Source organism: Candoia aspera, chromosome 7, assembly GCF_035149785.1.
Source record: "Candoia aspera isolate rCanAsp1 chromosome 7, rCanAsp1.hap2, whole genome shotgun sequence".
NCBI classification, from domain to species: Eukaryota; Metazoa; Chordata; class Lepidosauria; order Squamata; family Boidae; genus Candoia; species Candoia aspera.
The window spans coordinates 82537426-82563990 of NC_086159.1; the positions used below are offsets into that span (position 1 = coordinate 82537426).

Consider the following 26565-nt stretch of genomic DNA (forward strand, 5'->3'; position numbering starts at 1 on the left):
ATGCCCACAGACCATGGTCTAAGCCACCAGGATGGGAATAATTTCTGTCATTTATAGAGCCCAAACAGTGATTCATTATCTTCACGGGTGCTCGGGCGAGCTGGCAGGAGGCGGCTGGGGGCAGGGAGGGAGCTCAAAAAACATTTACGTGGTCTTCCTCCTGATCAATGGACCTGTATTCAACCAGGGGCCAGAGAGAGCCCTTTCACTGCTCCTGGCGCTCCCTCTGAGGAGGGTGCCCAGAGACGAGGAGGAGGAAGAGGAGGCGGTCAGCAAGAAGGGAGTCAAGCAGAGCAGGCAGTGAAACTGGCAAACCTCCCCCTGCGCATGAGGAATGGAGGGCTTTCGGCTCACTTGTTCTTCCCCCTGGCTCCTGGCCCTGATCCTTAACTCATGGCTAAACTAGGTCCCCCTTGGGTTTTCCAGTCTATGTCGGCCAAGACAACGAGGGGTTGCAGAGGGGCTCTTTTACAGACGAGGACTGGCAGGCCCGCTGGAGAGAGGCCAAACCATCCTGCACCTCCCACATTTCTCATGCTCTTGTCCCCAAGTTCCATTTCCCTTCACAGGGCTGGAAGGCCAGAAATGTGGGGTGAGAAAGACAAAGCGGTAGTGGGCTCGGATTCCCCCACACCCCCAGATGGTTAGAGGACATTGGGAACAGTGGTTTGTGATGGGGAGCCTCTTCCTTGCCACCACCCAGAATTCTCTCCTTCCTTTCTCGAAGGAGGTGGGATGTTCCTCACCTGTTGGAGTACAGAAATCCCTCCGCAGCCAGGAGGACTCCGGAACCGTATCCTGCACCTCCATTACACCAGCCACACCATTTCCAGAAAATTGTATTTATCTAGCAATCTTGAATCTTACTTGGGAAAACAGCCCAGCTTCTCAGTTTGAGACATCGGATATGCTTTATTTCATATTATCACTGAGATGAAGCCATGATAGGTGGTGAAAGATGAAAATATGGGAGAAGAAAAGCAGAGTCCTGACAGGGAATGTACTGCCTTTAATGAAGGATGAAAGTCAACTTACATACAGGAAAGGTAACACTAAGGGCTCCCCTTATAGGGATTTTTGACAACAATATAGAAATGGCTTGCCCTAACCTTTGAGTCAAACCTACAAGCCTGAGATTTGCCCAGGTTCAACCCTGCTTAGCTTCTGGGATCATTCAAAGCTGCCTAGCTATTTCCTTATTTTATATTATTTTATTTATTTTATTCTTCCAATAATAAATAGAAAAAGATGAGATACAACCAACATAAATAAATAGCATTGACTTCTGAACAATGAAGGTGCTTGGAGGGTCCCTCTGGGGAGAGACTGCTGTGAATGTGCCCAAGCACATTCAGCATTTGTCTTACTTCTGACAACTAGGACACCCAGAGGGGTGGGTGACTAGGGTGGTATAGGGCATGGTCAAAAAAGTCAAGATGGTGGCCCTGATGGTGCGATTGAAGCTCTGCCAGGAGAACATGGGATGCACATAAAAACCAGAGCTTCCATTCCACCACTGTAGTCGCCATATTGACTTTTTTGACCATACCCTGCAAACAGCCCTGGTGGGTGCATCCCTGGGCAGGTTTGTGTAGAAATATCAAGCCTCCAAATGAGAAGGACAATTATGTCTGTCTAAGCATTCCAGTAACTTTTTCTAGTGACTGTTACTAACCAGGAGCTTGGCCAGCCAAACCTATATAAACTGAAGCTGCCAAGAGGACTTCAGAAAAACTCCTACCTTTACATTATCATCCTTCAGTTTGCTGCTTGGTCAGCTCCATAAAGACCATCAAGTTTGTACATCTGAACATTTGTCATAAATGTTACTGTATTAGCAGAAGAGCGGAAGTTGTACTAAGTGGCAGCATCTGGTTGATCCTTGTCAGGAAGCTAAGCAGGGTTGGGCCAGGTTAGTACTTGGATGGGAGGCGGGCAGGAAATCCCTGAGCTGAGGCCTAGACTGGGAAGTGGAACCCCCATCCCGAAGGCAGCAATGGAAAATCCTTGCTTACAATGGCTAAGGAATCTACATCTCTGCATAATTGCCACATGTTGATTTCTACTTCAAGAGGGTTTTACCATGATAAGAACAGAAGGTTTCAGCATCTGCTGTGGTGGCCATCAGTAGATCAGATCAGACTGGGTGTTTTTAAGTCTGATTTATATACGTACATTTAGTCCTCATCTCCTTCCTCTAACGGGTGTTTATAATGGAAAAAATTGAGAGCAAGCCTTTTAGGTGAAATTTTCAGAATATTTCAGAAACATATTGGTAGTACAGGTTGTCCTCGTTTAGCAACCACAATTGGGACCAGCAACTTGGTCATTAAGCAAAGCGGTCGCTAAGTGAAACTGCAACTGTGCTTACGATCTTCCTTCAGCTTTGCTTTGCTTTACAGACCTGTGAAGATCATAAATGCAAGGACTGATTGCAAGGTTACTTGCTCATCACCATCATAACTGCGAGCAGTCACTAAATGAGGACTACCTGTAACGTATTGGGGGAATTAAGAAGTCATTTGACAAGTCAGTATCACCAATGTTCAGTGTTTTCTGACCTATCGTGCAGTAGAGTTAATTCCTTTGATAAATTAAACAGAGTTTGCACTGTTAGGATCTGGAAAAAGGATGGTGCCAGATAAAATTAGGCGCTGGCAGTTGTAATCTGCCTTAATGTACAAAGAAAATGCTAAATCACATTCGGATATATTTAACTCCATTTCAGGTTGCCTATAATACCAAATGGTCGTAATTGGAGAGGTATATCTGGTTTATATTATCAGGGAATCACAAATGCCGTCTTTCTGAAACATGCTGGTTGTTACCTCTAAAGCCTTATGTGGTTCAGGGCCTACTAAGGAATTGTGTGTGTGTGTGTGTGAGAGAGAGAAACATTTCACAAGGTTGGCTGTGAGCTTCTGTTGGTAGCCCCACCCATTTTCTTTACTGCCCCCTGATGTTCAAGAGTCAGGCCTTTGACTGCAATGCTGTGCCTGCCCTATGGCGTATTTTGACATCCTTGCACGGGGGTGAATAGCCCAGGAACATGTGGGTGGAATGCCCAAAGATCCAACTTCTCTGCTCTTCTCAGGCAAATTCTCCTGTTGCGAAGTGTGATGTGGAAGCTGGACAAATGTCTGCAGCTCTTTTGTGGGACTGAAGGATGAGCCTTGCGACCCCAAGGCAAAGATGGGGTTGGCAGCAGTGCTGGGAAGGTTGTTCAGGTCTGGATGGGAGACCCAAAACCCTCTCCTAACCAAGGAGCCATCTGGGCAGGAATGGAGGAGGGACCCAGAAGCTGGGTGGATGTTGCTGTGCACTGGAAGAAGAACGGCCCGTTGGAGCAGTTGGGCCTTCTGCAACCAATTGACTGTGGTTGCCCTCTTTTCATCCACCGGTTCCTCCTTCCTTTCCCAAGCAAGGTTTTAGTTGCAGGAAGCCCACTGGTGCCCAAGAGCTTGGAGGCATGGCCAGGGAACTGGAGAAGAGCTAGGAAAAAGCCACTGGAATCCCATTTCATGGGAACAGATGGCTCCCGAGGCAGCATGGAAGCATGCTGCCAATGCTGGAAGTGCCCCAGGAAGGCCACCAGTGTCACAGAAGGGGAAACAGCATGGGGACAGGTTGAGGTGCCTTGGAGAAAAGGAAGCTCAGGGTCTGCCAGCCAACCTGAAGGCTGACCAGGAAGCATTTTTAGATGGCTTAGGCAGGTGGAACAACCAGCTGCTTAAGATAGTGCAGCAGTGCTAGATGGACCATGTTGCTCCTTCTCCTCTTCTCCTCCTTCTTTTGGAGGCTTCAGCTGAGGCTAAAGATTGATTAGACATAAAAAAACAGAAGATCAGTCTCCTTACAGTTTTGTAAAAGTGAAATGGGGTGGCATTCTAATTTCTGAGGATTTAATTCACTTGGGATCTCAGCGCGTGGCTACAGTTTGTCCACCCAAACTGTGAGGGTGGAGCTTGAATTGTATCAGTTTGAAACGATCGTGCAGTTCAAGACAAACCAGCAAACAGACTTCAGGGATGCTGATTATGGGTATCTCAGGGATCTTCCAGCCTGGAGTGCGGATCTGCTGACATCCGAGACGAGGCTCAGCATATCGTTCTGATATTTCCTGGCTTAATGCCATCTACCTGCCATCAGAGAAATCCCTGCCATACCTCCCAGCTTGAGCTCCACACAATACAATGTGCCTGATCAATGAATAACCTCCATGCAGGAAAAGGAACTCTAATCTGCACGGTGTGGTCAAAAAAGTCAAGATGGTGGCCATGATGGGGTGATTCAAGCTCTGCCCATTTTATGGGCATCTGTCCACCCACCCCTTTCCCATCTGTGGATCTGGTTCAAACGCTAGAGTTTTAAATATTCACTCCGAAGTTGCAAATCTATTGTACTGTAAACCGCCCAGAGTCCCTCCTTGGGTGGGAGATGGGCGGTGATAAAATTTGATAAATAAAATAAAATAAAATAAAATAAAATAAAATAAATCTAGTGGAACAAGTGCCATTAAAAGCTTGGATCTGTAATGGGAAGGGAGAAAACAGCTTGGATTTCCTTCTATTAGCTGCTCTCATGCCAGCTTTTGCAACACTGCAGGTGTTTGGCCCTAGTGTCCTGGCTAGGCTCCAAGTGTCAAAACGACACGCCTCAATTGCAGCCCTACCTACCCTGCTCTAGATTCACCAGGTTGCCTGAACACCAGTTGTATATGTCTGTCCGTTAACAGCCTTCTGCTTCCATGATGATGCTAGAAGGCTTTGTGGACCGGAAGTCGAGCAGAACTCGAAGGAGACTTTACTTTTCATTTATTTTACACTGGGTTAAAGAAAATCATGAATTCTTTGTAATACTGTAGACATTTCCTCTAATTTAGGCATTGGTCCATGTTTAATTTGAGTTCTTGGTTGTTAACTTTTTCGTTGCTGCTGCTGCTACTTTTAATTAAGGGGCTTTTATCCTTCACAACTTTTTTTTTTATAAGCCTCATTTCTTAGAGCAAAAATGGGATATGAATGGCTTAAATGAACACCTTGCTGGAGCATCCTATGCCCAATTTCTCCTTGCAGGGGACAGAAGATCCTCACAGACCTGAAGGAGGAATCAATAATAGAATCAATCCTAGGGTTGGAAGGGACCTTGGAGGTCTTTCAATCCAACCCCCTGCCCAGGGCAGGAATCCTCAAACCGTCCCAGACAAATGGCTGTCTAACCTTTGCTTGAAAACCTCCAGCGATGGAGCCCCACGACTCCAGGAGGGAGGCTGTTCCGCTGCTTCATGGCTCCCGTGGTCAGGAAATTCCTCCTTATTTTGAGCTTGGATCTTCTCTGTAAAGCTTCCACCCATTGGGTCTTGTCCTACTATGGAGACACTGTGGAGTATAAATCCCACCATCTTCCCTGGGACATCCCGTGAAGGATTGGGAGACTGCTATCATGTCTCCCCTCAGCCATCTCTTCTTTAGGCTGAACAATACCCACTTCTTTTCACCGTTCTTCGTAGGATTTAGCCCCCAAGACCCCCACCATCTTTGTTGATCTTCTCTGCACTCTTTCCAATTCCTCAGCATCCTTCTTGTACTATAGCGATGAGAACTGGGCACAGGGTGGTTGAGTTTCAATAGAATGTGAAGCTCTGCCTCTTGGCTGCCAGCTGCTGGTCACCGAGAGTTTTACACCCCGGATCTGGTGGCCTTAACTAAGCAAGGCTATAACCCTACTACAGTATTCCCAACATCTCCCATCCTCCATCCTCAACATAGGTGTCCTGTTCCTCATGTTCATGATGCCAAAATGATGAAACGTGGGTTGAAATATCTTGACCCATGCACCACCCTTTTGCGCTTGTGTTGTGATATTTCATAGAGGTATGTAAGGGTGGAGTTTGTGTTGCAATACAGATTTTGTCACTTGCCTCCCCACAGAGACCCCTTGGTATATATCTATAGATCTCATTTGCTGAATTGGTGACTAAATAAAGATGAAGCAATCACCCAATTTGACCAGGAGGATAGAAAGAATTTACAGTGATAATTCAGCTCAGACATGTTTTATATTCTAAATATATAGCATATATTTAACCAACTTCCTGGAGGCCTTGGGCTGTAGTGTGATCCTCTCTCTTTTAGGGATCCTGATGAAGTTGTTGGCAATGAGAAAAGAGAAGAAATAAAATGTAGCCTTTCTCTGGGTATTTCTAAGAAAAGCTCAGAGAAAATAGTGGGATCACCGATGGTGGTGGTAGCAACTTTAAAAAATCTTGTGTGTAAGTCTTCTGTTTCTCAACTGGCTAAAGCCTGCCTGCCTGCCTTCCTGCCTTCCACCCCTGTGTCCGCCTTCCTTCCTTCCATCCTTCCTTCCTTCCTTCCTTCCTCCCTTCCTCCCTTCCTCCCTCCCTCCCGCCTGCCCTCTTTTGGGGTTCAGCACCTGGGAAGTGACTTGCCATGAGACCCCAACTTCCTACATAGACAATGTGAGGCTTATTTTGGCATTGGGTTCAGGTGACACATTGAGGACAACTCTCCACAAATGGGTGAGACAGGGCAGGGGTGTCCACACATGAAAAACAGGCCCAACTTCAATTACCCCATTGGGCTGCCCTCTTGACTGTTGTTTACCATACCCTGTAGACACCCTTGAAAGGAGCCCAGAATGAGGACCATACTATGGCTACGCATGCTTCCAAAATGAGAATCGTCATGAGAATCACAACCACCATATTCAGGAGATGGTCTTGGGAATAACATCTTGCTGATGCTCTCCAAATCATCTGCCCGTTCCAAGCACACAAGCAACGACACAGGAAGAGACAGAAAGTCATCCTTTGCTCCCAGCTCCATTCCTAAGCAAATGTTTGGATTTGCCCCAGAGAATGAGAGGGAGAAGCCACTGAAGGGCAGAGATGCCGGCTGTGTGCTTGTGGAGCCATCTTGCATTTCAACCCCAACTCTTTACTAGGGTTGTTGTTCTGCCAGACTAAGCGCTGCCTTTTGTAAAAGGGCAAAAGCAACCCCCCACCTTCTGTAATAAGTAAGGACCCTGAGATTAGAAGTTGAATGTAAAAGGATTGTAATCTTGTGACCTTGAGACCATGAACCTCTTAAGATACTCATTACACACACACACACACACACACACACACACACACGGAGCTGGTTGTTCAGAAGTCACTGAAGTCTTGTTTTACTTCTCTTTACTTTTTAAATGCCAGAATGTGCTAAAATCAAAGCCACTGGGACTTCTTAAACAAACTCATATATTCGGCAAAGGATCTTAGCCGCCCCAAATAATAGGATCCGCCTAGAATTGGTACAATTTATAATAACAACTTCAGCGTAATGAATTGAAAACCAGTAAGCTGCAGCCCTTGAAGGAGCTTTCGGAAGTTTGAAGTGTTTTTAGAACAAAGCTTCTATTATGAATTATACCCTTACCAGGCAACCATCAAATTCTTTGCTGAAATCGGAGCTCCCCTGGCAGCGTCAAAAAGAATAGTCAGAGAGGGAAGAATTCCTGGCATTGGAACAGCTGCCCTGGACTGGTACAGAAGGGCTCTGGCAGACCAGTCTAACTGGACGGAGAACTTATACAATGTTCCAAACGAGGAGGATATTTGGCCTGGATAGATGGTATGGATTCAAAGGCCGCTCTAGACAACAGCTGTGCTATGACCAGCAGAGTTTGGACTTCCCCCCTGCAGACACCCCACTGGACGCTGCCAAAGCCACCAAGAGCTTAGTGGCACCTAAAGCACCATTATTGGGGTGCAAGCTTTGGGGGCCCTGAGCCTGAGGGCGTGGCACAGTCTAGTGGACCACCGGACTCTTTGGCCATGAACTTTGGGCAGAACATGCTTTTGAAGAGCTCTCCGGTTTGCACCTGACCTGTAACATGGAAGCTGAGCTATTCCCTTTGGGTAATAATATGTATTATATTTCCTAAAGGTTCACAGTATATGGGATGCCCACACATTAAAGCAAGTCCACATTGCATGGGTTGTTCTAAAGGGCTTGTGAGCAGTCTCCTTTCTGACAACATGACCAGCCCTCTCCCAAGTTTCAGGTCCTGTTGGGATCTCTGCAGCAGCTCCCCTCTGTTACTGCTACATGGAGAAGCCCCCAGTTGTGGAAATAGCCCCCTGCTGTCCTTTCATCATCAAGCTTTTCTATGCAACAATTACTTTTCCTCTTAGCAATTGCTCAGATTTTTTTTTCTTTTGCAAAAGCCAGACAAGTGCTTGTAACACATGGATGGGAGGAGGGGGAGGAGGAGACTACCTGCTGTGCGTTCCTAGCAAGTAAACAATTCAGAAAAACTTGGAAGAGTGAGTCATGAAGGGAGGGCCAAGGAGGAAATGAGAGATTGACACCTTGGTGCAGTGGTTCTCAACCTCAGCAACTTTAAGAGGGGTGGACTTCAACTCCCAGAATTCCCATATCTGGCTGGGGAATTCTGGGAGTTGAAGTCCACCCCTCTTAAAGTTGCCAAGGTTGAGAAACACTGCCGTAGTGGGTTACTCAGGGTGGACCTGTAGGTAATTTAACTCTTCCTCTGGCTACTCACCCTTTCCATGCTAACTGTAATTTGAGCCCTCTCCCACAAGGGTTTTGCACCAGTTCAGAACCAGCTCTGGACCCCTGGCAGTCCCACGGCACTGGCGGCATCTGAGAGCCAAATGGTTTCATTCTGCGCAGGTTTATCCGAAACCTGAACCCACGCTGATCTTTTCTTCTGCAACGGAGCTGCAGCTCTGCAGAACATGTGGTGGTCTGTGCCTCCTGATGGGAACTCTTGCCACACCCTGCGCCTGGCGTTCACTCACATGCAGGGGAGGTTAAAAAGTCAGGATGGCACCCTGCCCACCAATGGAAGACCTTCTTACATGCACTGGAAAGGCATTTGACCACCAGCCTTGAGGTGTTGGGGGGTGGAAAGTGGGGTGTGTGAAAGTACCCTTTTTTTCCTTTCTTGTCCTTGCTGGCCAGAAGATTGGCTTCAGGAGAAGGAACTTCAAAACCTTTACAGTTCCAGGTTAAGCCATTCTCTCACCTGTCCACTGATTCCCTGGTGCAAATGCCTCTCTTCAGATGAAGTTACCTTCAGCGCTTCCCAGGAGTTTGGAAGCTCCTGGGAAGAAACACAGCCTTTCTCAAACTTCTGACCCCGGAGGAACCCTTGAAATGTTTCTCAGGCCTGGGGGACCTCCTGCACATCCAGGCTCAAATATAGGCCAGAAGTTACAAAATTATTATATTCGCTTCATGGGTAGGCCTATGTATATGCATGAACAGTGTTCTTCAACTAAAAATAAAGAATGAAACTTTCCTCTTTAATGTGAAGTTGCCTGAATTTGAAATAATTTTTTAAATAAATTGTGATCTCCCAGGGAACCCCTAGGGACCTCTCATGGAACGGTAGGGTGCCACGGAACCCTGGTTGAGAAACCCTGCTCTAGAGAAAAGGTGTTTTCTGTGATTCACAATTTGTTCTATATAATTCACATTCACTGCATGAAAGCTAAACAAAAGCTTTTAAACTGAAGCTTGTAGTTCAGATCAAGAGGTGTCCATGGTAGGGTGAAGGGTAAAAAAAAATGGTCTGCACAATTGAAGCCCCACCCCTTTCTAAAGTGTGTCGTGCATGTGGGGCCCCTGCAAACACCCCTGTCCTAAATTGAGATCTCTGTCATGACTTGGTTTGTGAATTCGGAATGAGAAAGGGAAAAAGAAAGAGGCCACCTCCAGGGAATATTGTTGGCCGAACTCATAGACTGGATTCACTCGTTGCATGAAGGCCATTCCCCAGGTTTGAGCTGAAGTGCTCTGCACTCTTTCTTCAGTCAGCAGGAACCAAATCAGCCTTAAATAGGCAGTGCCATTGCGGATCCTTCTCCTGCCGCTGCTGATTCTGGGAGGCTCTACTTCCCTTCAAGGTAATGGGTGGCAAAGCCCAGTAGATCCTACCAATGGTACATTGATAGCTGGAGGAGATGGAAGGGTTCAGGGAAGAGGGGAAACGCTGCTTTACACCAGAACAAGTGAGGGTGCCTGAAGCCAGTCTCACTCATGGGCTGGGGATGAGCAGAAGGCAACATGATGGCACACGGCAGAGGAAAGAAGTTGGAAGGTCATGTTTGGCCACAATTTGAGTCATGTGGAACAGTTCCTTCGCCATAATATGATTTCTTTCATTTTGGCCCACCGAACAGCTCTTCAATGCACCCTGAGTACCTCTTGTGGCAACCACCAGTCCTCTGCCCACTCCACATTGTAAGCATTAAAGCTTTAATTTTACACAGAACCACAATACAAACTAGATAGACAAGATGGGGTCTGGCCACTCCATACCAAAATATGCAATAAACGCATATGACCAGGGGCTTCCTCCACCCCAACCCAAGGCCTAGGAGAAGAGCCAGGTCTTCAAGGCCTCCTAGAATGCCATCAGGGTGGGAGCTGCATGGATCTCAGGAGAATATATTTCGTATGATGTGATTTAACCTTAAAAATGCATTTTCATTGCCTCTTTTCATTTCTTGTAAAAAAAGTTTGATTCTTTTTTTGTCTTGTGAGATTGACAGAAAGGCAGAGGGAGAGGAGGACCTGCTCTCCCTAGTCCAACATCTCAGTGTTGCAGAGTCAGGAGATGGTGCTGTAGAGTTTATTTCCCTTCTATTTCCCCTTTTACTTATGGGTAAGGCACACAGGATATGGGAACTCTCTTTCTTACACAGACTGAGTTTAGCGGGCAAGACAAAGCATAAAGGCATGCCCCAGGAAGAAGGGAGGTGGAAGCAATAACTACTAAGCTGCACACAAAAGGCAGAGCTAGGCTTTCCTTGCCACCAATGCTTATAAATAATATTTTCTCCCTAAAGTATAGGTTTCTAGAAGAGAAGGGGTAACAGGTTTGCTTCCTGGGCTTAATACATTTGGAAGCTTCACATACTCAGGCAGGGCTGAAACCAGCCCTGGCAGGTGGGGGCAGGGACCGTTGGTGTGGGACCACCCTCTCTGGTTCTGTTTTGTGGGTACTGTGCTTTCTCCCCCCTCCTTCTCCACTTAGTAGACTGCTGGGTGAGAGACCAGTCAGTCTTCCCAGAGGCCTGATCTGCTTGCTTGCAAAGGACTCATAAAATTGGGTTGAAGCTTCATGACGTCCTGATCGACACTAGCACCCTGTTTCCAAGCTGATGACGCAGATGTCTCTGGAATAATGTTCCTATCACCGAATATTGCCTCCAGTGCAATGCTTTTCCAAAAGATCACATCTGGACATCTGCAACCTACTATGCTTAGTCATCAAGAGACCCACATGCCCACGTGACCCCCCACCCCCAAGTCACTTCTGACCATAAAGGAGCTTGTGGTATAAAGGAAAAGGGCGGGACATTTGATTACAAACCTTTGCGAGCTGTCACATATAATTTACGAAGGCCTCCGTTCCTTGTCATTCAGGCTGCAAGAGTCAAAGCGGCTTGCAAAAGGCTGGTACCAGCCTCAGTGTTCTCACTGGGACAATGACAGCATTCAACAGCTTTCAGCCTCTGAAAAATGTAGAAAGTACAACTGTTAAGTCTGCTAGGCTGTTGTGTGTGTGTGTGTGTTTGTGGGGGGGAGGGGGGTTGGAAAGCTGGGGCCGAGAAGTGAAATGAATCATGTAACCCAGGCTTGAAACTTATTAATAGCAGCTTATCACAGAGAGAATTGTAGTATTAATGTGATTTCAGGATTGAGAGAATTTCACTGCTTGCAATGGTAGTAACTGCTGTACTGCCATTGTCTATATTTTGAAAGGAGTGACCCCCCCCCAGCCAAGTCACTTCTTCCCGTAAAGGAGCTTGTGGTAAAAGGAAAAGGGAGGGACATTTGATTACAAACCTTCACTTTGGATAGCTGCTTATAATGATGCCAGGGTCACCCGAGCTGATATATATTCACACACACACACACAAATGTATATACATACTGTGTGTGTGTGTGTGTGTGTGTGTGTGTATATATATATATATATATATATGAATTTTTCAACAGTAAATGTATACAAACAAAACAAAATAGAAAGCAAGAAAAAGAAAAAAAGAAAGGAAAGGAATGAAAAGAGAAGAAAACAAATTATGCCTTTCATCTTCCTTCTATCGAGTAATTATTATCTTATTCTTTTCCACATCCTCTTTGGCCCTTTTTCATCATCGAATCCAGAAAGCATCCATTCAATCTTTTCTTCTTTCACCAAAAAGTCCGTGTAAGTTTTCCCATTTCTTGCTTTTGTTTCCCATGATTTAATTAGCAGCGTTTTCTATTTTGCATCACACTTTGATTTAGCCAGAATAAGGCCCACTTTCTCCCTTTGCATGAGTTTTGCCCAAAATGTATGTCTTTTACACATCCATTACTTTCATTTCATTGGGATGCACCTCTTCTGTTCCACCAGCAAATGCATTGTTCATTTGACAATCTTAACATTAACGCTTCAGGCTAAGAGGTTATGCCCTTGTGGTTTTGCGAGAAAAGGTGGAATAATTTAACGTACTCCTGTTGCACTTGTCCGTAACCTAGAGGCACCTCTCATCCATGAACAAGGGACTGATTAAAAAGGAAAAGAGTGGGTTGGTGGTATTTTCATTAAGTAGATTAGAACAACCAGGGGTTTGTAAGAGGTCACTGGGGGTGCCTGGGACAGCCTTTCTCAGCCTTCTGGCCCCGGAGGAGCCCTTGAAATGTTTCTCAGGCCTGGGGGAACCCCTGCGCATTCAGGCTCAAATACAGTCCAGACGTCACAAAATTATTATATTCGTTTCATGGGTAGGCCTGTATAGATGCATTAACAGTGTTCCTAAACTAAAAATAAAGAATGAAACTTTCCTCTTCAATGTGAAGTTGCCTGAATTTGAATTTTTTTTTAAAAAATAAATTGTGATGGATTTTAAATAAAAAGTGATTACTTTTTAAAATAAATTGTGATAAATAGATAGGCTGACTGAAAGATGGTCATCAAGGAGGCTCTTGTTTGGCGAGAGGGTTAATGATGGTCTGGGGCCTCATAGATTCCCATTCCTGCAGGACTGATCTATGAATTCACCAGGGAAGTCTGAACAGGGACCATTGCTAGGTGATCAAAGCCCACTTATTTTTTATCTGCTTTGTGTTCTGTCTCTTGTAAAAAAAGGGACAGGGCTTTGATTGTGCTGTCTTGGCCATCATCTTCACTTTTTTGACTCCGTGGCAGTCCCTGCTTGGCTTTCTTGCACCCGCATGACCTGATGGGCAGACTTTTCCATCCCAGGAACGTTGCTTCCAAAGTCTGCTAGCATGAGGTCATTTTAGTCTGATCATCCTTCCTCAGGAATGCCCATTTTTTCCATGGGTCTATATGAACATCACAGGAAATGCCCAAGATGCTCAGACTGATAAAATGATTGAGTCAACTAGAGGAGAAAATAAATGGTCACAATATCAAGAATGTGTATCCTTTCCTAATGTAGGGTTTCTGCACCAAAGGAAGCTTGTGGAGGAAAAATGACACACATCATTCTGTCACTTCTTGCTCAAGAGGCTTTGCTTAGGAATGTTTGTGAGCAGGCAACTTGAGAGAGCAGTTTTGAACCGCCAAGAGCTAGAAGGGGAAAGGTTAGCCAGCCACTTTCTGTTCTTCTGCTTTTACAGTCAAGCACAAGAGCATTGGAGGACTGGCCAGAGGGCCCATGGAAGACTTCAGGAAGACCAAAGGCACAGACAGAGCCATCTTGTATCACTTCTCTGGGATTGAGCCACATTTAAATGAACATGTCATTCATCTGAGCATTGGTTTGCAGTAATGGTGAGTTCTCCATTGGAGAACACTTGGCTTTTGGCAAGTCAGGGCTGCTCTCTTTGTCCAAGTCATCAAGAGGAGCAAGACTAGGGCAACAACAAAGATTAATTTAAAGTAATTCATTAAATTAATTAAGTGCAGTGACTATCATTGCTCCCCATACATGTAAACAATTCTCCCTTCTGCCACAATTCAGTAGCGAGTGTTTTGGCCAAATCTCAGACAGCCAAACTCAAAGAAGGGCCTAGAGATGAACAGGACCAAATGGCAGAAAATGGGTTGGAACAGAAAACAGGCCACAGATGGCAGATCTTATGGCTGAACTCTCATGAACTCATGTCCATGCCAGAAAATGCTTGTTTGTCATAGTCTTCCTTCTGGGTACTTATGATCTGTCTCTTTACTTTTACTATTTCTACCTTTTTTAAAAGTGTGAGGCACCCACTTACACTTGACAGGCACCTAAACTGTAATCAATCAATCAGTCACTCACTCACCAAGGAGAAAGAGCCCAGTGTTGTCTTATCCATTGGCTGCATAAGTGCATTTGTTTCTTCCTTCCTTAAGAGAACTGAAGCCTCAAGAAATGGCAGCATCTGCCCCATCTTGTCTGTGCTCAGGACCTAAGCTAGGCTAGGGCTCAGATGGAAGACCATCAGGGGAATCCCAGGTTACAGGCTGGAAAGAAGGCAATGGCACATGATGGTCAAGAAAGCTATCTGAATGTATGTATGAAACTGATGAGTTGGGCTCATCTCAGAAGAGATGGCATTAGAGAACTCAGCCTAGGATTCCTAGAATTCAACCTTGGACTGATTCTTGCACACTCTGCTTGAACAGAGGCTAAAAACCAGGGCAAGCAGTAGTAGAACGTGAGGCATGAAGGGTTGTGCCTTTTAAAGCTACTGTGTCTAGGTATGGTTTTGGATACCTGTGTCAATACAATTTGGCCTTCACTGTCATTGGTCATCAGAAGGGAGCAGACAGGTCCACTTTACTGAGGAGCAGACATGGCTGAGTCAAAGCCAGGAACAATGAAGTGTAACAAACCAGCTCCTGCACATGCTTAAGATAAGATGAAGGCAACCAAAAGAAACGTTGAAAGGGGATGGTTTTCAGGTTTGACTGTGGTTCCCTCACTGGGGAACTGTGGATGTGTGATCACTCAGTGAGGGAACTGAGAAATGTCCCATTTCAAAGCTTCTCTTAAGGGACCCTGCTTCTCCCAGGGTATGGTTCTTCAGGAGATTGGGATTAAGCCACAGATTCTTTGCCTTATGAACGCCAGACTCACTGAGGCACGCTGAGTGGAACGGGCTCAGAGAAAGCCCTGGTCGTTCAAAGGGTTACGTTGCAGAAGGAGACCATGCGCTTTTTTAACGGCATGTTTTCTTGCCGCTTGGGAATGCATGAATCAGCTTTTAACCAGCAGTTACCCATTAAAATTAGATATATGAAAGCAATAAGCTCAGAGGACAACAATTAGCACCTAAAGTATTATTCTTGATTGATTAGGAGCCTGTTGAGCAGGAGAGCCTATGTTGGTCGACTTAAGACCACAGTTCAAAGTTCAGAAGAGATGCGTATGTTCTAATGGTCCTAATGAATCTTACCCATGGTGATTTCTAGATTCCGTGATTTCCCATGAGATGCTTCGCTGTATCAACCATTTGTTTCCTCACTTTGTGTAGCCTGGTAGCTTCTGCAAGTACTGCCTCTCGTCATCAGCAGACCACAGTCTGCCTCAGCTTTCCACAACAAAAAATGCAGCGGCCTCTTGGAATTAGAGAAATTGTAGCTTAGCAAATCTGGAGGGCTCAGCAGGGGACAAGGGGGAGCCGTGGCTGCAGCACTAAGTCAAAGGATTGTGGAGTTGGAAAGGACCACAAACCTTCAGTTTCAACCCTCTGCAATGGACAGGAGAACCAGTTAAACCATCCTTGCAAGGTGGCTGTTCAGCGTCTTCTTAAAAACCTCCAAAGGTAAAGCTCAGTCCAATTTATGGCAATTTTACAGTCACTGTGAGCATGACAGAAATGCATCCAACTGGTTGGGAAGCTAGGAGACTCACAATGGTTGTAGAATAGATGTAGGCTGACCGTATTTCCTTGAGACAAAAGCAGGACATTGGGTGGCAAAACGGGGCAGGGCTGGGCGATGGGCTGGATCGGCAGGCAGGAACTTCTCCGGTTTTCTTGGGCTGGGAATCTTCGGATTCCTCCGTTTGCGAGAGGCAAGGCTGGGCTGGAGGGTCTAGTGAAAGGTTGTCCCCGACCAGCCATGCCTCCTGCTTTGACATTCTTTTCTTCCCGCTGTTTCAAGGCAGGAGCTGATCGGCTCGCCCTTTGATCACCGCCTATCAGCTGATCCTGTGTTTTTCTTTTCAGGTTTCCCGCGGGTTGAGCTCTGAGGCTTTTTCCCCGCCATTTCTGCTGAGCTCCCCCTCCTTCCACTCAAAGTCAGATTGCATTCTGACAGGTTCACGGGAACTTTCAAAATTTTTAGTAAGGTTTTTAAGAAAATGGGACAAAATGGACATTTATATTAAAATGATGAGATGGTCTGGAAATGCTAAAAAAAATGGGACTGTTCCATTCAAAATGGGACGTATGGTCAGCCTAAATAGGTGGGAAGGTAGGAGTGTCAATCCAGTAATGAACACATAAAAACAAACAATGAAGTAAGTTTATTTAGCTAACTGTGTTCTGTTTAGAACACTTTTGCTTTGAACTTCAGCTTCACTGGGTGAAACAGGTCCAATATTAAGAAAGATATTCTGCCCCCTCTTTTCATACTAGAAATCATTTTATAAACCACCATCTTCTCTCCCATTGGTGTCCTTTTTCTCCTGTGAATAAACTCAGTCTGGCCACAGACAGACCCTGCTATATGTTGTATTTCTGCAGTTAGTACAAAAGTCTAATTTAAACGCATAAAAAGCCTGACCAGGATGTTCTGAGATCTGCCTACCAGTGGCATCTCTCTCTCTCTCTCTCTCTCTCTCTGTGTGCGTGTGAAAAGGCAAAATGCAGCAGCAAAACTGAAGCCCTGACCCTTGGACGCCACTGGCCCTAAGGTATAATAAAATCTTTCCTATCCCCTGTCATCCAGATTTTGGAGATGGACAGCCATTCTGCGAGGGTCTCCACAGCCTGTCCTCAAAATCTCAGAAGGGCTCAACAGCCAGAAGACATTGGGGACCTCTCTGCTAGGAGAGTCTTTTTCAATGAAAAGTGATTTTTGTGGCCGATGGGCAGTTTATCAAACTTTTCAGGGCCAGCTCCCAAAGAGCGTGTCCTGAGCTCCAGCTTATGACGTTTAGAAGGCCAACAGAATTTCTTCTAAGTTTCCCTTGGCATCTATATCCACACAGAAGTGGAAGTCATGTGGTACCAAATGCAGAGATAGCAACCCCCCGCCCTGTTCTTTGGACACCAGCTATAGAATCTGACCACCTTCCTGTGAGATTCTGCACAATCAGAAAAGCTGGTAGGATTTGGAGGGCTTCAGATCAAATTTCTGAAGCAGTGAGAAGGGGACAGGATTCCTGGTTACAGAATGGAGAAGAAAAAGGAGGTTTTTCCAGTGCCTCTTGGTCCATAGGCAGCCAGGAGAAGCCATGACGATGTGACGCACACATGCAAATTATGTCATGTCCATCAGTTGCATCGTGCAACTGACCCAAATTACATAGAGTGATTTGCATCATCAGTGAAGAACACTTGTTCCACCATCTCTCCCTGAATGCCTCAATTCCCAGCTTAGAATCCCCCAACCAACACACATCCCAACACTTCCAACGGTTAATAACTTTTGTTAGACCTGATCCAAATCCAGACAGCTGATAAAGACAAATGACCCCAGCTAATTTGATCTGCTGAGAGATAGCCACCACCTGTTGGCCTGCTTTTCAGGGTGAGATTCCAGTGTGTCTTGACCACAGCCCCTGTGAAGAACTGGTGTGCTGGTGTGTCTGCGCAGCAGGTGGGGGAAGGGAGACTAGTCAAGATAAATGTCTAGATGCAGGGAAAATAGAAAACATTGTGCACCAGGGCTGGGCACAGGTATATCTATAGGCAATCTGTGTGTGTGTGTGCGCGCGCGCCTGCACACATCATCAGTAAAAAGCTCAGGGCAGCTTGCTTTAATTAAACCCTGCCTTGGAATTCATTAGTTGGATCTATTGGGTGGTGACCCTTGATCTTCTCCGTTTTGTCGCCTGGCACAGCTGTTAGTAAATCACCTGCTGGAGACCCTCTCCAGGGCTTTAATCATCAGCTGTCAGTTGCTGACAGCAACTGGGCAGAGAAAGGATTAGAACAGAGCTGAAATTCTGGATGGCAGGGCAGGGGTCCCGGGTCTCTTCCTTAGCTAGCTGTTGACAGGACTGGGCCATTGAGAGCCAGGGCAATGTTGTGGTTTGAATGTCACCACACAGTCACTAGATGACTTGGGGCCCGCCATTGTCTCTCTGCCTACGGGCTGTTGTGATATTTATACACAGTCGGGACATACTGAATTCAGTACCCTGGAAACTGGGATGTCCTTGGGGTGGAGTCAAGATGGTGCTGGTGACCACAGGACTAACACCTTGTCTCTTCTAAAATGTGCATTGCACAGTTGCAGCTGCCAATCTGACCTTTTTGACTCTGCCCCCATGCCAACCCTGTAGGTAATAGACCTGGAACTCCACTCAGAAATCAAGTCCATTGCATTTAAAGTGGCTTTCTCTCAGGAAAGTGCTTATAGGATTGCATGCACAAAAAAATAGCAACCCCCTTCAGCAGACACTTGGTTTTAGGGATCTCTTTCTAACCACAATAACATCAAAATGATGAAGGGACATGTGTCATGGAGTTGCACATGTGAAAATTGGGAATTCAGACTAGCTAAAATTCCTAAGCAAGTGGGTTGGGAATGATGGCTTATCTTCTCAGATACCTGTTGTGTGTTTGGAAATTCAAGTTTTAGAACCTCTGATTTTTCACCCCAAATTTAAAAAGAACAAATCCCTAATTCTTATCAATCATCTTCTTTTGATATTACAGTCGAGGTGCTGCTGGTCTCATCAACTTCAGAGCACACAGAAGCCTCTTCTGTCAACAGACAGGAATTTTTTCATTTTGGTTTAGGACAGATCCTTGTATGCAATCTCCTGTCTCTATTTTAAGGGATTACAGTCGAGAGTTTCCCTTCTGAAACACTTTTGAAGCAGCAGTGAACGTGCACAAAAATAAAAAGAATTTTATTTTTAATGAATATTTAGAAAAGCAGGAGGGTAGTATGCTCAGCCTTAAAATAATGATAAAAATAAATCAGAATATCTCAAAAGCCTGGACAAATAAAACGTTTTCTTAGGTCTAAAAAGGCTTCAGATTTGGTGGCCAGGAAGCCTCCTATGAGAAGTTTTGTCAAAAATGTGCCAGTGCGTTGAACTTCGTTGAAGCTTCCAAGACAAAAGGACTTGCTGGGTACATTTGACTTTGGACCCTGGCCTGCTGCTGCTGGTGGGAAGTGGAAAGAGTCCAACTTTTGCTGAGTGGTCTTCATATGTAGACAACATTCTACATCTCTTGATGAACACCATCCTGTACCTGGAATGTACATGCAAATGGGATTTGTCTAATTGAATGCTTCTGCATATCAAAAGATTCCTTTGACATTTTAAAAAAGGAATTCCTTCCCTGAGAGAAGGCTGAGTTAGGGACATTTACCTGGGATTCAGCGTTCAGCGAACGGAAGGTTGCACTGTCTGTGGGAAGACTGAATCCTTCTGCTGAGCTCCACCTGCAGTCTGAAATGGTCCTGGGTGGCCACAGGTTTCTCACACTTGGGAGAAGATGCTCAGAGCCAACTTGAATTGCTGCAGGATTCATTTCACTGCTGCAGCGCTGGAGGAGTGATGTTGGTCCTTGCACATGAATAAACACCAGAGAAGAGAAAGGGGAAGATAAATTTAAAAAATCATGACAGTGACAGGAATTTGCCTTTGGCCTGCCCTGCCAAATCAGCATCGTGGCTTTGTTTCATCTCCTCTGCACGTCTCCTTTCTTTTCTAATTGAATAAAGTAACTGTGCATGATGGAGAAGCACTTCAGGGGAACATTGTGCCAGTAGAGGTACCTATGGAAGGAGGTCAAAAAAGCAAGATGGTGCCACACCCATGAGAGCAAAGCCTCACCTCCTTTCAACGTGTCGCATGTGCAATGCACATAAAAAGGGGGCGAGGCTTCGGTCCCATGGATATGGAGACCATATTGATTTTTTTTTTTTTTGGCCTCTCCACAGATTCCCCTGATGCTCAGGATAGGACATAACAATCTGGATTCTCTTTCAGGGCTGTTTTGCACTGAAAGGCTGTCAGAAATCCAATGTTCTGCTGCAGTTACATTTTCTGTTCCTAGAGCAAACTTCTCCCTTCTGCCTTGGAGAAGAAAAGGCTAGGAGGTGGGGTCTGTCCTGTTCAGACTGTGAGGTGGCCAGGCAGATTTAATATCAAAAAATACTCTTTATTAGATAACTATTTACAATAAATAAGTCCTTAGAATCAGGAGGTAGACTGGTTTCGATCAGGACCAACTGGGTAGCAACAAGGAAACCGGCGAGGTTGCAGGGGGAGGTGGTAGTAAAACAGAGAAGCAGGATTCACTGACGGAGGCTGGTAGGCTGGGAGCAGCTAGGGCGCATGGCACTACTGGAACTGGGATCGAATGCCCACAAACTGGGACACCACTTGAACTAGGCTGGCACCAGCACGCTGGGTGAGGCAGAATGGAGCCCACTGGACAAGGCGTGGTTCTAACGACAGGACTGGACTGGACTCGGTGACTCAGGCTGGGCTGGAGACTCTGGACTAGAGACTCGGAACAAGGCTGAGGACTCAAACAAGGCTGGACTCGGTTGAGGGTTCCTGGTGGGGCTGGAAGCTAGGCACACAACAAGACTGGACTGGAAGTTCTGGACTAGGCACAGGACTCAAGCCATGACAGGACTGGATCACAGGTTCTAGACAAGTTTGCAAACCTCATGCACAACAAACTAGGTGTGAAACTCCAGAACAATGTTGTGCAACTGGGGTGCGGCAAGACTGGGCTGAAGTTCCAAGGCAAGGCTGGAGATCAAAGGCACAATGAAGCTGTACTGGAGACTTTGGACAAGGCTGGGAGCTAGAAGCATGGCAAGGCTGAACTGGAGACTCGAGGCACAGCTGAGGACTTGGGACATGACGAGACTGGACTGGAGACCCTGGACACGGCTGGAAGCTCAAAGCAAGTCTGGAAGCGTGCCTGGAACACACACAAGGAGGACGCAGAGGTCCAAAGCTGGATGTGAGGCTGAGGTTGCTGGGTCCAGTGAGGAGAAGACCCTCGGTGGCAGCAGATGCAGGATCCAAGTCCTCTCCGATAGGAAACACTGGCGCTGATTCCCCTCCAGCTACAGATGAGGTTTCTGACACGGGTAAGGACTCTTCTGCTGGAACTGTGAGCTCGAAGGGTCGGTTGTCTCTGGCAGCTTGCTCTTCGCACGTCTGCCTTTTATGCCGATCTTTTGCATGCCTATTCCCTTCTGCAGCCAATCGGGCTGCCTTTTCCTTCACGTGCTTTTCTGCCCATCGTTGGTGCACGCTGATTGGAGGATTCAGATCCTCCTCCGAAGACTGGCCAATCAGTGTCTGTGACTCTTCCCTTGTTGCTGACTCATCTCTGGGTTTCGCTTTCCAGGTTTCAGCCCGGTAAGTTTCTATTTCCCTCTGTGACTCAGAAAGAGTTTTGTTTTCTGAGTCAGAGGCTGGCTGGAATCTCACAGGGTCTTGGCATTTTATTTATGCTTGAAAAACATCTCTCACTGATGGGAGATTAAACTCTGGGTAAACAACATGGATCATCAAATAAATCAACCCAGAGTTCTTACTCGAAGCTCAGATTATCCTACTTGGGACACAGTATGTGAAGATCCAGCTCTTTGGAGGCGGCTTTGATGCCTTCTGGGAAAAGTAGAAAGAAAGAGAAGAATGGGACAACCAGCAGCGAGGTGGAGGGACTCAGTTATAGTGGAGATGGGGGCACCACTGAAAAATGGCCACACCACATTTGTAGCCTGAAGAAAGCACAGGAGAAAAAAGAGGAACATGTGTCCAGATTGTGGCCCCCCCACAATGATATCTAAAAGCCATACATTAATGGTAAGAAGGCGACATCTAAGGATTTTCAAGTTTTAATTAGAGTTTTCATGAGAGAATAGCTCTTTATACATGTAACTGTTTCATTAGGGACAGAATTCTAATCTGGAAGGTTATTATTATCTGTCTCCAATAGAAGCCAACAATCAAGGATGACACTTGTGATAACACAGGCAAGTTATCATTTGATGCTGAGATCATTGAGGGATGAATGGGCATGACAACAAGTTGGGCAAATCTGTAAAAATACTGAGGGGGTCTTTAATAGACAAAATCTTTGCAAGCGAGATGGCTATTTACAATATTTCCCAGCAATGGGACATTTAAATTCTTTTTGGATATATAAGACAAATTGTATTCTGTTATATAAACAATTCGACATGGACATTTCAAAGAATCATGTACACATTCATTCAACATATAATTAAAAAATTCCAAAAAGTTGGTTAATTGTAATGTCTATTTACACCATTCTTTTCAGCAAAATAATGTTCTTTCCTGAACTCTCCTGCAGCGCTGCCATAGATTCCTCAATGCGCCACACAGAATTTGCATATCCTCTAAGTAGTGCCTGACACTGTTTGGAGGAAATAAGTAGTGCTGGAATCTGGGGACTTCCTGAAGTTCAGACCTGAGTTATAATGGGCCTTCCAAAATCCTGAGGGTTGGGGTAGGGAGGGAAAAGCCATGGGGAAGGGCCGTGGCAATGTTGGAGTGCTCCTTTTTAAAACCATGGCCAGGTAAAGCATTATTTAATGCTTGGCAGTCATTTCCAAGGCACCGGATGCAACAGATAGGAAGCCGCTGAGTTCAACCATGTTATACGATTCATCTCTGGACTCTCCAGCTGGACCGTGTGGCAGGAAAGCATTAAAGATCAGGCACTCAGAGAGTAACCAGATTTGAAAAAAGAGACTAGTTCCTGTTTCCATTTCCTTACCCCTTTCTTATAAGGATAGCTTTTGGAAAAGGGGAGGGGACAAGCGTGGAAAAATAAGAAGGCAGTCCTTGCGATTACAACAAGGCAGAAGAGAATTCCTTGAAGACCACAACCTTTATGCAGTAGCGCATGGAGAAATGAGATAACCAATTGCAACAGGGCAAGTCTGCCCACTTCAGCAAGGCAGCCTACCTCATGGGAGCTGTGACTGCAATGCAAGTAAGGAACTGCCATGTGCTGAGATTCATGGTCTGTGTTGCCCAGCTGTGTTGATTCTGGGAGGAGATCCTCAAGTCTTCTCAAACCCTGCCAACCTGGAATGATTTAACTGGAGATACTGCAGGGTGTTCAGTCTTCTGTAAAATAATGTGCTTCCTTTCTCAGCTCCGGCCTCTTGTATCCCTGAAGCAAAACACCATTCCCCCTACCAGCATACCAATGATGATTTAAGTCAGCGTTGAAGGCACAAAAAACTGAATGCTCATGAACAGCCAAGGCAACGTCATAGCAAATGTGCAGCGCTCACTCATTTATGCTGGCCTTCTCAGCCGGGAGCAGAGTGCACGAGCTAGGCTGAATTCTGTTACTGCTGGATAAAGGAAACATAACAATGCTCAATGTCTGCATTGCACAATGATTCTTATCCACTTAAATCTGAACTAAATTGCTGTTTTATTGGTGAACACGATATGCAGTTGGCTTAAGTGGTCAACCTGTATAAACACGATGAACCTGAGCCAGATTTTTGTTGGCATTTATCTGAGAAGTCTACGGTGCACAATTCTAAAAAAATACCGCTTTTGTGATTGTGGATGGTTTGCCTCCTTTGAAAGGCTGACAGAGCCAGGGATTGTAGGAGCCAGCATGAAGCACAACAGTGATGTGAGTCCGTTCTGTAAGAATCCCACACGATGCCAGAATACAGGACAGAAATGCCAGTTAAAACAAAGGCACAGGTTTTGCACACTGGGGTTTCTCTTCCAAACTAACTTTAAAAAAGCCCTCAGTACTACCTACAGCTATAAAAATGTGTTCAGTTTGCCTGTCCTTTCCCCCCACTTCAAAGTCCTTCCAGCGGTCGCTGCAATGAGAAGAGGTTGCTCAGCTGTCTTGCAAGGTATCTCAGAGGGGTTGGCTCATGAATGGCTCCCAGATGCCTCTCATGGACACACAGAATGGCTGGACTGTCAACAAAACGACCCAAATAAGTAAAACAAACAAAATAATAAAGGCATAAATAAATATTGCTGAACATCTGTATATGGAATGTTCCACACTCTTTTGAAAATGTTTTCTTTTTAAAAAATTTCTATCAGATACGGATGATTTATCCTATAGCTTGTTGATTATTTATCCTAATGCTTGTACATCTGTATAACACTGAAATAGGAGATCGATATTGATATAGTTTGTTTGCACCAGTTTATTGCTCTTAATTTTTTAAAACCCAATTTATTTATTTATTTATTTATTTATTAACGGAAAAGGAAAATTCCTATATAGTGCGGCTATTAAACAGGAAGAAACACTCAACATTATGGAAGGAAGAAAGGGGCACATTTGTAAAGGTTAAAGAAGGTTTGTACAAGTTCCTTCCTCGCTTCTGATGGTATATTTATATTTGTTAGAAACACTCCTGGTTCTTAATCCTATGAATGGTTCAATCCATATAGAAGCATGAAATAGCAAAACTGTTGAGGACTTCAGGAAACCTGTTAATGATTCACTTGGTAATTGTGTCAAAGTTACCTTCCAGTAGGAGTAAGAGGTGTCAATCTGAAACTCTGTGCTAAGGCAGCAGGCACCTCGTTTTGATGCCAGAGCTCGACCCTGTAGCACACATATCAGCATGAATCTGGCCGAAGACAGCATTTCTTTCCCTAGAAGTAGGGCATCCAGATGAGAAGATGGTGCTCCAGAGGCTTCCCTGTCCAAAAATTTATCCTAGGAGACAGAGGTGATCAAGTCTTAGAGCGGGGAGAAAGCCTTCTGTCTTCTTCCCAACTCTTCTACAACTTGTTGACTCCATCTCATGATGCATGAAGTGAGGATAAAGAAGGAACATGGCTTAAACTGGATGGTCCATGGGGTCAGTTTCATCTCAGTCTTCTTCAGGGAGCCATTCAATCTGTTGCACTTTAGGGATCTCAACATCAACTTTTGTAACTTTTGAAATGGGAAAAGGAGGCAAATACTGTTCGGATGAGTGTACTTCTTCTGGTTCAGAATCTGATGAGGACTGTAATCACTTAGCTGAAGAGGAAGCCTGCGCTGGTGACAGCTTCCCAAACTGAGTCTGAAGACCATCCATGATGTCATTTAACTTTTGGTCAATCTGGGTGACCTGTTGGAAAACCAAAAGGCACATGGTCTGTTACTTTGCTCATCGGCCATATGTCAATTATGCCCCAAACCAGGAACTGATTCCAGTGCTAAATTTCCTATGAACTTGTTTTATGGAGTACATTTCAAACAAGAAACAACTGCAAATTGGATCACATTTCCTGCAAAGGAACAAAATAACTTCTCCACTGAGTCTGTGGACTGTGATAGTTTAAACACAATCATTCCATTAAAAATCAGATGATTATCCTGGTAAACATTTGTTAACCACTGAAAATATTTTCACTGTAATATCTGTTTGTTTTTTTGTAAATCCATTCAATCATGTCCAATTCTTGGAGATTGCCTGGACAAGTCCCTGCCGTTTCCTTGGCAAGGTAATTTGGAAGTAGTTTGCCATTTCTTCCTTCCTGGGGCTGAGAGAAAGTAACTGGCCCAAGGTTACACAGCTGCCTTCGTGTCCAAGGCGGGACTAGAACTCACCGTCTCCTGGTTTCTTGCCTGGGGCCTTCACCACTAGACCAAACTGGCTGTCATAATACCTGGTAGCTAATTCCTTTTATAGATTCAGTCAAATGAACATTTTAGCTAATTGTAATCCCAGACAAAGGGTGAAATAATGTGAAATACATCAGAACACATTTTCCAACATTAGGCATTAATTGTCACATTGAGAAAAGCCCCACTGTGTATTTTCTGGCAATTTCAAAGCCATGATAAAAACCAGGATTTTTAAGGGTTTATTTTTTTCTGCGAAGGGGCAAAATGAAAATTCTGCCCAAAAGGACAAAGATGCTTACTTTTGCATGAAACCAGGAGCATCCATGGGAGGGGGTCAAAAAAGTCAAGATGGTATCTGTGACTGAGCAGTTGAAGCCCCACCCATTTTTAACACTGCTCCCCCCCGCTGACACCCCTGCATAAAACCTGCATGAAACTTAAGCTTATATTGTTACTTTAAGAACCTATGCAGTATTCATAAATTAATACCTGTTATGTCCATTGGACATATTTGTAAGAATTGTGCGGAAAATATTTTTTCTAGGTAGATGTTAAGATAAAATCCTTCTTAAGGTAGCTTATATCTTTATTCAAAAGTAAGACCTGCCCTATATGATGGACCTACTCTCAGAGAGACTTGCATTAAAAGAAAATACTAGTTTTAAATTCTGACAAGCAAAACTGTGGATATACCAAACATTAGTGAGAGAAGTGTAAATTGCAATCCCCTCCCCAAATATTTTGTAGTGAACAAAAGAAAATACATTATTTAAATGTAAACTAT

At 45.0% G+C, this 26565-nt stretch overlaps 2 protein-coding genes across 2 annotated transcripts in view; both read right to left on the reverse strand.

The window, feature by feature from the left end:
* Positions 1–26565, reverse strand: part of DUSP16 (dual specificity phosphatase 16) — a 618435-nt gene that overhangs the window by 182176 nt on the left and 409694 nt on the right. The window lies entirely within an intron of this gene.
* Positions 25183–26565, reverse strand: part of LOC134501531 (potassium voltage-gated channel subfamily KQT member 1-like) — a 212319-nt gene continuing 210936 nt past the window's right edge. Inside the window, exon 17 of the mRNA XM_063309372.1 lies at positions 25183–25281. Coding sequence (XP_063165442.1) covers positions 25183–25281 — 99 coding nt within the window. The remainder of the gene's footprint in view (positions 25282–26565) is intronic.